Source organism: Lucilia cuprina, chromosome 4, assembly GCF_022045245.1.
Source record: "Lucilia cuprina isolate Lc7/37 chromosome 4, ASM2204524v1, whole genome shotgun sequence".
Taxonomy (NCBI): Eukaryota; Metazoa; Arthropoda; class Insecta; order Diptera; family Calliphoridae; genus Lucilia; species Lucilia cuprina.
The window spans coordinates 52,648,067-52,662,597 of NC_060952.1; the positions used below are offsets into that span (position 1 = coordinate 52,648,067).

The 14,531-nt window shown below is 28.0% G+C and overlaps 1 protein-coding gene across 1 annotated transcript; it reads left to right on the forward strand.

Moving 5' to 3' along the window:
* Positions 1 to 7,115: 7,115 nt before the first annotated feature.
* Positions 7,116 to 9,771, forward strand: LOC111683326 (fork head domain-containing protein FD4-like). The gene has a single exon (XM_023445385.2). The coding sequence runs from the start codon at positions 7,601 to 7,603 to the stop codon at positions 8,813 to 8,815; it is 1,215 nt and encodes a 404-aa protein (XP_023301153.2). The 5' UTR covers positions 7,116 to 7,600; the 3' UTR covers positions 8,816 to 9,771.
* Positions 9,772 to 14,531: the final 4,760 nt, after the last annotated feature.

A 14,531-nucleotide genomic window follows, 5' to 3' on the forward strand; every position in this document is an offset into this window, starting at 1 on the left:
ACTAATGTGGTTGTAGGGTTTATATATTGAATCGATTAACCGATCGACGATTAATCGTTTGAATACTCTACTAGTTACATTGAACAAATTTTTCAGGAGAAGCATAAAACCTAGTGCAACATTTTCTCAAGTTTAACTTATTTTTCATTAAGATAAATTTGTGCTTTTCGTTTTACTTACGGAGATATGAAACTTATATCCCTTGAGAATTAGTTTTTTCTGAAAATCAAACAGATGGATAAGCGAGATGTACGATATAACTACCAGGAAAAAGCTATTTCGCGGTATACCACAGGGTGGCATTTTGTCACCTAAGGACGGATGGATAACCAAGAAAGGACTTACCATGTCTGATATGCAGATTATGTACTACTTTTAAAGGGAAAGGATCCAATTACTTGTGTAGAAGAGCTGCGAAGGCTCTAAATACGGCCTTAAGCTGGGCACAACCGAGAGGCCTCAATGTTAACCCGGCAAAAACAAAAACCTGAGTTTCTGAACACTGAAAAATAATTCATTGAGTTCCCTTTTTCATAATAAGGACCGCATAACAGTCCCGATAGTTTCCTAGGTGTATATCCTCGGATCAACTTATTCAATTAACAATTATTTACATCATTTTTAGGGTAGCGAAGAACACTGGGTATAGCTAGTATTAAATAAATAAAATATAAATGTGGAAAACCTTAACAATTCTGTAAAAATGTTCAGTAATAAATTTAAAATAGTTTGGAATGTTTGTTTCTAATAAAAAATCATCCTTAAAAATAACGGGGCTTTAAAGCAAAAAACGGGCTATTAGACGGATTAAAAACCAAGTCGCTCACTTATATGTAAACAAGAGAGAAAAAGTGAATTAAACAGATTATATAAATTAAAATAGCTAAAATACGATTGTAATTTTCTTTTTCAACACCTTGTTTATACATCGTTCCTTATTATTATCTATTTCGCTTGTTATTTTTTAATGAATATTGTTTAAATCGTACACTAAGAAGAGTTACCAAAGCTTTTGGGTTTTATTTAATAAACGGCAACAGAATTTAATATAAACTTCTTAAGACCAATAGAAAATATATATATGTTTTTTTTTTATCAATTTCAAGTTTATAAATTTTAATATATCTATACCCTACACAACTATAGTGGGGAGGGCATTATGCATATGTTTTACACCTTAAAGTATACCAATGGGCTCAGAATCACTTTCTAAGTCAACTTGGCTTAATGACGTACGCTATTGAAAATGGCTACCATACAGCCGAACCAAGCGAAAAGGGCTTTTAGCACATAATTATGTTAAATGTTCTATTAAAAATAAATAAAATAAAGTGTAAATTTTATATATCATTAATTAAATTTCTTGTACATCAAAAATTGTTTGTCTATTTTGGTTCTGATTTAAATATTTGGATCTACTTAAGCCATTCTTTAATTTTTTGCTTTCCCAAATACGATTATTTTCAAAAGAAATCCGTTTTTGTTTTGTGCTTTTAGCACATAATTATGTTAAATGTTCTATTAAAAATAAACATAATAAAGTGTAAATTTTATATATCATTAATTAAATTTCTTGTACATCAAAAATTGTTTGTCTATTTTGGTTCTGATTTGAATATTTGGATCTACTAAATACGATTATTTTCAAAAGAAATCCGTTTTTGTTCGTTATTTAGCCGAATTTTTTGATTATTTGTGGTCAAAAATTAATATATTGGATTTAGGGCGATGCTCTGAGCAGGTCATTCCAATTATTCAGTGTTGTTTTTTTCTTACAATAATGTTTTTAACCTTTGTCGTGTGTTTAAAGTCATGTATCTGTTGAGGCATTAAGTCTCCCAAACCCATTTTTACAGCATTTATTTCAAAATTTTGTTTACTCTATTTTCACTAAGATTCCCGCTCCTAATGATGAATAATGTACCAATACCGATAACCCTCCACCATAATGTTTAAATCCTGTTTAAATTAGGCTGAGCTCACACTAATTGTCGACATTTAAAAATTTTCGGTACAAATTGGGACTCATCTGACGAACTACGAAAATTTGAGCTAAAAAATACAAAATTAAATACTAAAATCGAAAAAATGTCCATCCTTTTAAATATGTTGGTGTAAGATTGAAGATATGGGTCAGTTGACTCTTCATATGTGTCCAATTTTTAACGTTAGGTATAGGGAACCTAGGGAAAATTTATTCAAAAGGCTCCACTATGTGAGCATATTACAGTCAAATCTTAAGATCAATGCCTTCGAAAAGGACTTGGGCAACTTTATATCTCTACAAGATAATAACTTAAGCACTTGATAAAGTTAAAAAATCACATTAATGTAGGAAAGAACACTGAAAAATTGGAACAAGTTGGTCAGAGCACCGCCTTAAATCCAATAGATTAATTTTGGACCATAATTGATCAAAAACTTTCAATGAAACAGTGATTAAAAACGGATTTCTTTTGAAAATAATCATATGGGGAAAGCAAGGGGAAGGCAATGCGATTGCGGAAAATAATGGGGAAAATTATCAAAATGGCTTAAGTAGATCCAGATATTCAAACCAGAACCAAAATAGATAAAAATTTTGATATACAACAAATTTAAATAATGATACATAAAATTTACACTTTATTTTGTCCGACAAAAAAGTGAATTTACTTTAATTTTAGATAATATACAGAAAAATTTTAAGTACAATAATTTGGTTTTATTATTATTTTTGTAGCATCGTATATTAACTAAATGATTTTGAAAAAAATTTTCCATATTCAATAATCATTTAACCGATTTTTCTAAAACTTGTTTTATTATTGTATTCCATACGCTGACATAAAAATAAAACTCAAACAAGAACATTCATTAAATCAGTAAAAATATTTACTAAAAATTTAATTTTCATTTTCGTTTGTAGAACTTAAAAGCAGCAAAAAACTGTAGTATCACGAAAACCAATGTATTACTTTTTTCCAACAAAGTATTGAATTTTTAATCGAACATAAAACCGAATAATTTGGATTTAATGTGTATTGTTAAAAAAAAATAAGTTATGATAATTATTGACAACATCGATTAAAATTTCATTTTATAAGATATTCATACAATTAAAAGAAATATGTCAAACTTCATTCATATATATTTATTTTTTCCATTACAATACAATATTGAATATTTCTTTACATTTTTAGTATTTTTATACCCTACACCACTTTAGAGGGAGGGTATATTGAGTTTGTGCTGATGTTTGTAACGCACAATAATATTGGTCCTATACCCACCTTAAAGTATACCAATCAGCTCAGAATTATTTTCTGAGTCGTAGACGAAGCCTATTGAAAATGGTTAACATCGGTCCATTATTTCACCCAGCCCCCATACAACTGAACCCTCCAAATAGGACTTTTAAGTTCATAATTATGTTTAATATACTTGTGTCTCGACAAAAGCTGCAAAACCAAATTCTATACTAGGCTTGATGACCCTCACAAACTTTATAATTATAGGGCCTCATTTAACCCTAGGCCCCCAGTTTTTATTAACAATAAATGGCAAGGTACAATTCAACTTAATTTTTTTTGCTATTTTACAGTATATTTTCAAAATTTTAGAGCATATCTTCGGTTTCCTGTACCGATTCGAGAAAAATACCGAAACGAGGCACTGAACTACTTAAAATAACAAAATTTTCTAGCTTTTAATTTTGTTTCGAAACAAAATTTTGACATCTATTTTATACTAATTTAAAAAACATAATATTTCGTGTCAAATAATCCATCATTTAAAATTAATGTCTTTGATTTGGATGAAATTTTGCAGCAAGGATAGTACTATTGGATAGTAGGTCAGACACTTTTAGCTTAAAATTTTCTTTAAGGGTTTTAAAAGTCCTTTGCGATTGGGATATCTATCAAAAAATGTATTAAGTCAAGACTAATAATTTTTAAAAATTTGGCAGTTAGTTGTGGCATATTTATTTAAAATGGATGTTTTTGCCCAAAGGAAAGCTTAGACTATATCCTTAAAGATATTGGTTAAAAATATTTTTACTCAAAAAAAGAAACATTTTGGAGTTAAAAAATTGTTATTTTACATATTTAATAGAACTATCCTTGGTGCAAATTTCTTAGAATCTAACCTATTTTTTGTTTGACAAATAAAATAAAGCACAATATGTATAATTTTTTAAAGTAAAATACTTAACTTTATTAACATGTTTTTCACAGTTACAACCTAGATTTTGTATCATCGACCCAAGCAGACTAATTAAAAAAATAATAGAAGAAAAAATTATATTTTTATACCCTACACCACTTTAGTGGGGAGGGTATATTGGGTTTGTGCTGATGTTTGTAACGCACAATAATATTGTGCGTTTAGTATACCAATCGCCTCAGAATCATTTTCTGAGTCGATTTAGCTATGTCCGTCCGTCTGTCCGTCCATGTAAACCTTGTAATCATTTAGAAGATAATTGAATGAAATTTGGTACATGATGTTCTATTGTCCCAGGGACGAACCCTATAGAAAATGGTTAGGATCGGTCCATTATTTCACCTGGCCCCCATACAACTGTACCCCCGAATAGGGCTTGTAAACATTGTAATCAAACTACAGGTCGCAATTTTGGAGATAATTCAATTAAATTTGGCACATGATCTTTTATGACACTGTAGACGAAGCCTATTGAAAATACTTAACATCGGTCTATTAATTCAACTAGGCCTAGGTCTATTATTTCACCTAAGCCCCATAGACCTGAACCCGCCAAATAGGGGTTTTAAGTTCATAATTATGTTTAATATACTCGTATCTCGATAAAAAGCTGCAAAACCAAGTTCTATCTAGCCTTGATGACCCTGATGAACTTTATAATTATAGGGCCTCATTTTACCCTAGCCCCTCTAAAAAGCCTCGCCCGACTATAACTTCTTACTTGTTAAACCCTAATTTCTTGTTTTTATACCCTTCACCCTCATAAGAAGGGTTTATGTATATAAGTTTGTCATTCCGTTTGTAATTTCTATAATATAATTTTCGACCCTATAAAGTATTCTGGATCCTTATAGATAGCGGAGTCGATTGAGCCATATCCGTCTGTCTGTTGAAATCAGTTTTTGAGGACGCCAGATATAGGCGAGATCTGAACCTTTAATAATTCTGTTAGACATGCTTTCGAGAAGATCACTATTTAAAATCAGCAAAGATGCACATGTGTGTGTAGATGTATTTGGTTTTATTTAGCTGTGTATTTTGTTTTGTATGTTGGGATGCTGTTGGCTTCATTGAGTTATGTATTTTGTTTTTTTATTTGAGAATTATGATCGTATATTTGGATGAATGTTGGCTTTATTGCGTTGTTTATTTTGTTTTTCTATGTCTTTCGTTCTGTATGTTTAGATGTTTGTTGGTTTAATTGCCTTGTGTATTTTGTTTTTGTTTTCTTACTTACTCTTACTTGCTTTTTTTAAATACAGATAGAAAAACTATTTATATATAAACTTCTTTTGTGGATCTTTCATTCTAAAATTAATAGAATATTTTTTTTGACGGAACCGTACTATGATCGTCACTTATTTGTTTACATATAGATTTCCGGGACAAATTGCCATTTTTACGTTTTTTCTTTAGAAAATTATGAATGAGCAGTATTAAGGAGTTCTCGATTTTCTAAATACCGCCACTGGTTTTATTCAGCATGTTTATTCAAACAAAGCAAAATATTTTATTTAGATTTTAAAATATAATTTTTAAGTTTGTTGTAAAAAATGTACTTTCGATTATTCGAGGATTTGTTACAAATGATTTCGTTGTATGAAAATAATTACCAAAATATTGGGACTTGAAAAATTGTTTGTAATAACCGAGAATTTGTTATAAACGAGTTCGACATTTTATAGAAATTCAGGTTTATTTTTCCGACCTCGTGCTTAGCACATACACGAAATTTAATAAATTTCATTTAAAATCTTTTGCAAATCTAGACCCTTTATTCGTACTCTTTTTGAAATTTAGAAAGATTTAATTTTTTCTAACATTTCCCGAAAAAGTGTGTGATATTAAAAACTAGAAGGAAAAATGGGATATTTATTATAATTTTATTTATAATAAAAAATAGATATTTAAATATAGCATTACCTTTTATTTTAGATTATATTTTCATTCATGTTTTTCAATTTATAAAAATTTTATCGACATTTAAATATTTTTGTTTGTTTTCTTTTTTACTTGTGTAGCGTCGTAGTTTTTAGTATTAATTAGTAAAAACATGAGTTGCATCACTACAAACTATTATATTTTGAGTAATTTTTAATGAAATCTAGGTACGAAGATTTAGTTTTGTATGAGAAATATAGGTAAAATCAACTAGATTTGGCTCGAAATCTCATAAGTACTAGATTTCGTGTATGTGTAAATGGGGTATTAGTCATTTATGTAGGTATGTAGTCATTTTGCAGCAATCATTTTTAATTGAAGTTTAAAAATAATATCAATTATTTTTATCAACAAATACATAATATGTATGTACAATATATAATATCTGTAATTGTAAAACGTTTCAATCGTAATAATTTACAAAGTAATTCTCTGTGTCAAAATTAAAATAACAATATTAATAGTATTATAATATTCAATAACAACAGGTACCGGATTATTTCTAAGTTAAACCTTTTATGTAATCATTGTGTGTTGGCAACTCTTAAAACGAGTATCATCAAGAAACCAGAAATATTTATTCAGTACTCAAATCTTGATGAAGTAAAGCAAATATGTGTCTTACGAGAGGGGTGGAATGGGTATAAAGTAGCCATTGTGTCTGAGAGAATCAGGAATTATGTATATGGCTGCGTGCTGTCTGGGTAGTTGTTTTTGTTGCATTGTTTATGTTTATGAGTTCCCGTCGTTTAGCTTAAGGGAGCATTGTTATTTAAAAAAAAAGTATGGTTGAGAGAGCATTTGTTTGAGTTAATGTGGTTGGTCATAGTGCTTGTTTAACAAATTGTTGTTGTTATTGTTAGTTTTATTCGTGTTGTTGTCGTCTAAAGGTCTGTGATTTTGTTTAACAACTCGCATGTTGTTGTTATGTGTGATTCGATTGTTGACTGTTTGGCGATTGGTGCTCTTTTTATAGATTTAGATTTGTGTGCGCGTTTATACAATTATGTAGCGAACGGATAAATGTAATCGTCGTCTCATTGTACGTTGTTCTACAATTACGTTGCCGAGTTTAAGAGCGCAATAAATAAATATATAAAACAATATACATGCACGTAAACTTAAGAAAATATCCGACGGAAATTACTTATGAATTATTTTAATACTTCAAATAGAGCAATAAGACAAAAAGTTTATTCGATAATAATATATTATTCCTGTTCGTATATAATTATTGATGAAAATAGATAGAAATGAAAAAGGAAAGATAATAAATATTGATAGTGCTTGGTGTTTTAATTCACAGTGCATATTTAAAATCAAATAATCAAAATCCAAATAAAGAAGTGTTTTGAATGTATAAAGACCAAAGAACGTATGTTTTGTGGTACTAATGACCACAAAGTACGATTGACTGCGTGCGTTTTTATCGTACGTTTTGGGAACCGCAGGTATGCCAAGACCATCGCGCGAATCATATGGTGATCAAAAGCCTCCATATTCATATATATCCTTGACTGCGATGGCTATTTGGAGTTCACCAGAAAAGATGCTACCTTTAAGTGATATTTATAAATTTATAACAGACCGTTTTCCCTACTATCGCAAAAATACACAACGGTGGCAGAATTCATTGCGACATAATCTTAGTTTTAACGATTGTTTTATCAAAGTCCCTAGAAGACCTGATAGGCCGGGAAAAGGAGCGTATTGGGCTTTACATCCGCAAGCATTTGATATGTTTGAAAACGGAAGTTTATTAAGGCGAAGAAAAAGATTTAAGCTGCATAAGAACGATAAAGACATATTAAACGAAGAACTTGCTGCTCTTGCAAATCTAAACAGATTTTTCTTTACAACAACTGCACATCACAGTGGTACAATAGGAACTACAATGCCGACTTTAGACGTAACACCGACGTCTTTAATAGCGGATACAAGTTTTTACGTCACAAGAATGCAATCAGCAAATATTGCGCTACATTCCTCCCCAAATTCTGCGATTCAACATATTCATGATGTAATTTCACCGACGGTGTTAAAACACCATAGCAATCATTCAGTTTCCTCTATGCCAACATCCACTGTAACATCAACGACAATTCTTCCGCAGCATCCGTCTCCCTCATCATCTGCTATTGACACAACTATGCAATTTAATAGTTACCGTCCAAAACGGGCATTTACTATCGAAAGTCTTATTACTCCAGATAAAATCAATGATTCGTCTACTGAAGACAGTTTGAATGGAGATGATCGAACCGATGATATAGATGTTGTTGACAATAGTAGCATACTAGTTGATGATTCACACCCCATAACAATGATGGCTTCTCCTGATTCGTCCAAAAATTCTACAAATAATAAAAATCCACCGATTGATGATACATACAGACCTTTGCCTCCACTACATACAATAACAGCTGCAGCAAATCTACCCTTTTTGCAATATACAACTGGTGTCAATGTCACAACAACCCAATCGAATATGCCTCAATGTTACGATATTCCCGCCTCTCATCCGATGCTAGTAATGACAAATCCAATGAGCAACCTTCATCAGACTTATTATTCAAATATAAGTATACCTATATCAGTGTCCAATGTTCACCATACAACTGCCGATATCCATCACCACCGCCCTAATTCAACCTTAAGAACTGTGTAGCAACCTAACTCTACTATAGTATTATAAATGGTATATAAAACTTCTAGTTCCTAATATTAAGTGTTTAGTATCAAAAACATTCAACATGTTAATGTTAAAACTCCAAATGTATAGAAATATATTCTTGGGATTATATGAACTTTATAACATGTTTCCAACATTCGTTTGTACGTACATTTCGAATAGCGAACTATAAATTTGTTTACATCGAGTATCGAGTATATAACGAACAAAAACATATTTAGTACTTAGTTTAATAAGCAAATACATATGAATAAAATTAAATCAGAAACAAATATCTTAAAAATCATGTATGAAAACTACGACTATATTCGAAGATGTACATTGTACATATCATCACCTGAAATGCAAAAAGTCGAATCAATAGTTTTCAAAATTTCACAGGAGGGACAAAAATATAAAAATTACATTTTCTTGCCTGTATTACATTCCAACAGCAATAAACACGTTTTAAAATAAATGTGCCGCCAGAAATATTTACATATTTTACTTGCGGAGACAATTAGTTTTTTTTTTATATTTTGATCCAATGGACCACTTGCAATAAAAAGACTATGATCGCTTTTGCATATCAGGTGTTTATATATACTACTTTTCTAATTTTTTTAAGAAAAAAATTTATCAACCTAGAAAATCCATTAAAGATTTAAAGAAATGTAAGATATTTGATTATCTATAATGTTGAATAAATGTTGATAAAATTAGAACATTTGTCTATCATTGCGTATAAAATTAGTACTTAACTATTGTTATATTTTGTGTCTTCTCTGAGAAAAAATAATAATTACTTTTAAATGCAAAAATTAAAATGTTTCGCTACAAAATTGCAAACAGTGTGACCAGGTCTCAAAAAATTTCGCGGCTAGATTCTATCCAAAATAATGCTAAAAATAAATTTAAGGCCAGAAGCAACTAATTAACATTTGTAACTCTCTCTCTCTATATATATATATATATATATATATATATATATATATATATATATATATATATATATTTAATATATATATATATATATAATATATATAATATATATATATATATATATATATATAAATATATATATATATATATATAATATATATATATATATAAATATATATATAAATATATATATAATATATATATTATATATATATATATATAAGTCTTTCTTATAATATTTTCTCAGCAGTTTCTAAGGATCCTATAAATAACATTTCAATAGATACTGACCCATCAACTACTTACAAAGAAAAGCCAAATTATGGACTTTGGAGCTTACAAATGCTCAAAGAATCCATACGTATCAAAAAATGTTTAAAGGACTTAGCCCACATCTGCAAATCCCTTTTTTAATTTGATGCCCATATTAAAAACTGTCCAGGAATGTCTACTTTTCAATATTGCATAACAGCTATTCCCACTTTTAGAGTATTAAAATTAAATGAAATCTGGCATTTATGCATCCTTGCTAAATACATATTTTCAGGTGTTTCTCTCATTAGTTAATAGACTGATATTGCAGTTTTAGCCTGTTTGGGAACTGCTGAAGGAGAATTAGTCAAAAAAGTCCTGGTTTTTCTACCTACTAGTAATTTTTTTACTTACTTATATAGATAGTGACATCCATACCTTATTTGTTCATTAAAAGGTAATTGTTAATTTGGGTACATTAAGGTTTATTAAAAATTATTTTAAAAATTTTGCAAATTTTGTATAAAATGCTTAATACGAGCCCGGAATTTATTTAATTCCAGGCCTTTTGTCGAAAAAATAGGTCCTCGCTATTATTAATTCAATATTTAATTTAAATGAAATCGAAAGTTATTTTTTTATCAATTTATTATTCAAAACTGGTAAATTAACCAAAACGTAAAACAACAACAACTAACGCCAAACGAAACGAAACCAAAAAAAAAAAAACAAAACACAAATCAACCAACTGATGAAATTTTTAGAGGTTGTCCCGGATTGTTGCCTTTATCTCCTCTATTTATGAACGGATTTTTCTGATATTAAATAGGAAACTTCTCGAAAACATGTCAAACACAATTATTGAAGATTTGGATCACAAAGATATATGGGGTCTTCAGAAAATTGATTTCAACAGTCAGATCGGCATGACTTAATCGATTCCGATATCTAGAAGAATTATGAATATATACACTTTATCGGTTTGGAAAATTATATTGTAGATTTTACAAACTTATATATATACCCTTCTCACAAAGGTGAAGGGTATAAAAACGTTAAATATAGCCTCAAAAATGCTAAAAAGGTCACACTGCTTGCAAGGCATAATTTTTTTAAATATATTTCAACAAACTCCTTATTGAAATAAATGTTATTTTCAATAAATAGTTTAATAATTAAGACAATGTTTTTGTTTTGCATCCACGAAAAAAATACAATCGATGTTGTAGCGTTGTATGTCAGCAGCTGCTACAATATAACAATGTTGTTGGTATTTTCTATGCAAAAGCTCTATACAACTCTTACGACAATTTTTCATATGTTTTTCTAATGTCGTAAGAAAGTTCAGTGTTGTCAATTGTTTATTTCAGCATGTAAATAAAAAATTCAATCGATTTTGGCATAAAAAACGATAAAGTGGTAACACAGAAATTACAAACAAACAGCTGTTTGCCAAAACAAAAATAAGGTTTTATTAAAAACTGTTTATTTATTAGTTTAAAATGTGGAATAATGAAAATAAGAAATAGAAATTTAAATAAAAAGAAATTAATTTGGTTTATTTTGCTCGCTTAATTAGTTTAATACTATTTGATTTTTTTTTATCTTTTGACATTGTTTGTTTTGATTGTTTTTTCATTGTGAACATAAACATATGACTTGCTGCAAAAATCTGTTCACAATCACTGTTACTAAACTTTAGTAGGTACAATATACAACTTGATTGTGAATTAAACAAGTGATTGTGAACAGATCTTTGCAGCAAGTCATAAGTTTATGTTCTCTATGAAAAAAACGATCAAAACAAATACACATAACAATGTCAAAATATAAAAAAATCAAAAATATTAAATTAATTAAACATGCGAAATAAACCAAATTAATTTCTTTGAATTTTCAATTCATTTATTTTCTTTATTCCACATTTTTAACTAAAAAATAAACTCTTTTTAATAAAATTTTAGTTTTTGTAAACAGCTGTTTGCTTTTGATTTCAGTGTTACCACTTCATCGTTTTTTATGCTAAAATCGTTTGAATTTTTGTTTATACCCAATAAGCAAAAACCTTTGAAATGATGTAAATATGTATTTGAAAACCTATTCAAATTTCATACATAGCCTTTGAGAACAAATTTGAAAAATTTTGTTTTCAAATGGAAAATTATGGCCTTCTCAAACAAAAAGGCAGTTAGAAATCAAACGTATTTTTCAAATGTATTTCAAATTTAAAAAAAGGCTAGAGGTAAACTTGAAACTAAAAAAAAATTTTCAAACGTATTTCAAGTATTCTTTACTATTATTTTCATACATATTTCAAACCCTAATTATAATGCTAACTATTGCAAAATTCATATATTTTTTACATCACCTGAAAATAAAACATTCATACATTTATTTTTGCATATTTTTCTTTTATATCTCCGATTATTTCTCCTATATTTAACGTTTTTTCGCTCCCTTGCTGTAGAAAAAATGTTCTGTTTTTATTTTTCTAAAATAATTTATTTTTTGAAAGAAACTTTTCTAAGTTCAATTAAAACAAAACTTTGAAAATTTTATAAATATCACACATTATATTTTTTAAACGTTTTTGGATATTATCATGTTTATTTCAAAGGCTAAACTTTAAAATTTGAAAACAATTTGGAAAATACATTATTTAGTTAAGAAAATTTTCAAAAATATTCACAGGTTTGAATCGATGTTTATTGGGTATGTTGAAATAAATTTCCTACAACATTCGAAAATCATATGAAAAATTATCGTATGAGTTGTATAGAGCCTTTGCATAGAAAATACCAACAACATTGTAATGACTATTGTAGCAGCTGCTGACATACAACGCTACAACATCGATAGTGAATTGAACAATTAAGTGTATAGGTATTTCAGTTTTTATAGTGTAAAATAGTTGTGATTCATGAAAGGATTTTTAAATCTGTAGTTTGTTTAAGAGTTTTAAGTATATTTTCCTTTATTTATAAAAATATTCTATGTCTAACTATTTTTTTAATTTTACCGATTCTTTTTGAATATAGTAATTTTCTACATTTTACTAATTTTTTTCTTAAGAAATTTTAGTTCACTGATTTAGTAAAATTTAAATTCAATAAATATTTTAAAATTATAGTATAAATTTAAATAATTTGTTTTATTGTGTTAATAAAGTACTTAATTGTTTAGAGAAGTTCGGATTTTTTATTTGCAGCAATTGTTACTGGATTCCGATCACGTACATTCGAAATCTTGAAACATTTGTGTTATCAATCAATTATTATTTTAAAACATCCAGTTTTCTTTTGTTCATATTTATTTAAATGGATAAAAAATTAATTTTATTTGAGTTTTTATTTGTTGTTTATTTATTTTTCACTTTTGCTTAAAATTAAAAATTTAATAAATAGTATACAACTAGTGATTTTCATTAACGATATAGCGTCTTAAATTTTAAAATATTTAAAACCAAAAAAATATCTTAACATATAATTTTACAGTAATAAAACATTAATTAATATTAGAAATATTGATTTTAAATGTATTTTACATAGTTAATTTTTTTTAATTTTTAATAAATCTATACATTTTTATAAATTATCTAGTCAGTTGTATAAAATCATGTCTGGATAATATTTCCAAATTGGCGTTCGCGTACTTTTTTAGCAGAGAGTCATTAATATACAATGTTTATAGCTCAAATATGTTGCAAAATATTTAAAGAAATCTTTTAAAATATAAATTTAAATGTAATAATTTTTTTTCAATATTTTTAAGTCCGATTTTTTGCAACTAATACATTCTTAGAGTTAGGTACCGACTGACAGTAGACTTATGTATTTATTGAAAGCGTTTCACTTCTTAGTGTTCAGGGTTTCTTATTTTATTTGATTGAAATCCTGAAGATCCAATAGAAGAAATTTAGTTGGATGATAAACCCAATGGAAAAAGTATTTTATTAATTCCTGATAACAACTTTGTTGTGATCAATATTGAAGTCACAAAAACAGAATACAGTTTCCCGAGTAATAAACCTCCATGTTAAATAATGGACTTTTTAATAAGTAAATTGTTATTTAAATATGAACTGTTAATTTTGAAAGTCGTATATCCACATTCATTGGGCGTAGGAATTACTATATGTGATCTTTTAATAAAAAGAACTACCTTTTTGTACCCGGGATTTTAAATGGTTTATAATATTAAATCTCTTGATCAATTAATATTGTCTCTGCTTTTTACCCCTGAAATTTAAATCTACTTTCAAATTATATAATTCAGAACAATTTTCTCTTTCTTCGGCTTGAATGGTAAAAGAATTACCTTTAAAATTAGCAACAAAGCAATAAAAAATATTAATACTTATGATTTCGGATTTTTAATAATTTTCTTCTTTAGAGCATGATTTAAACTCTTCAAAGCATTTGAAAACGTACTTCACTAAAAATTGAGAAAGCTAATTCCAAAACATATTTAAGGAGCCTTCACAAAATACACTTTACGTACGTAAAGTCTAATGAAAAGA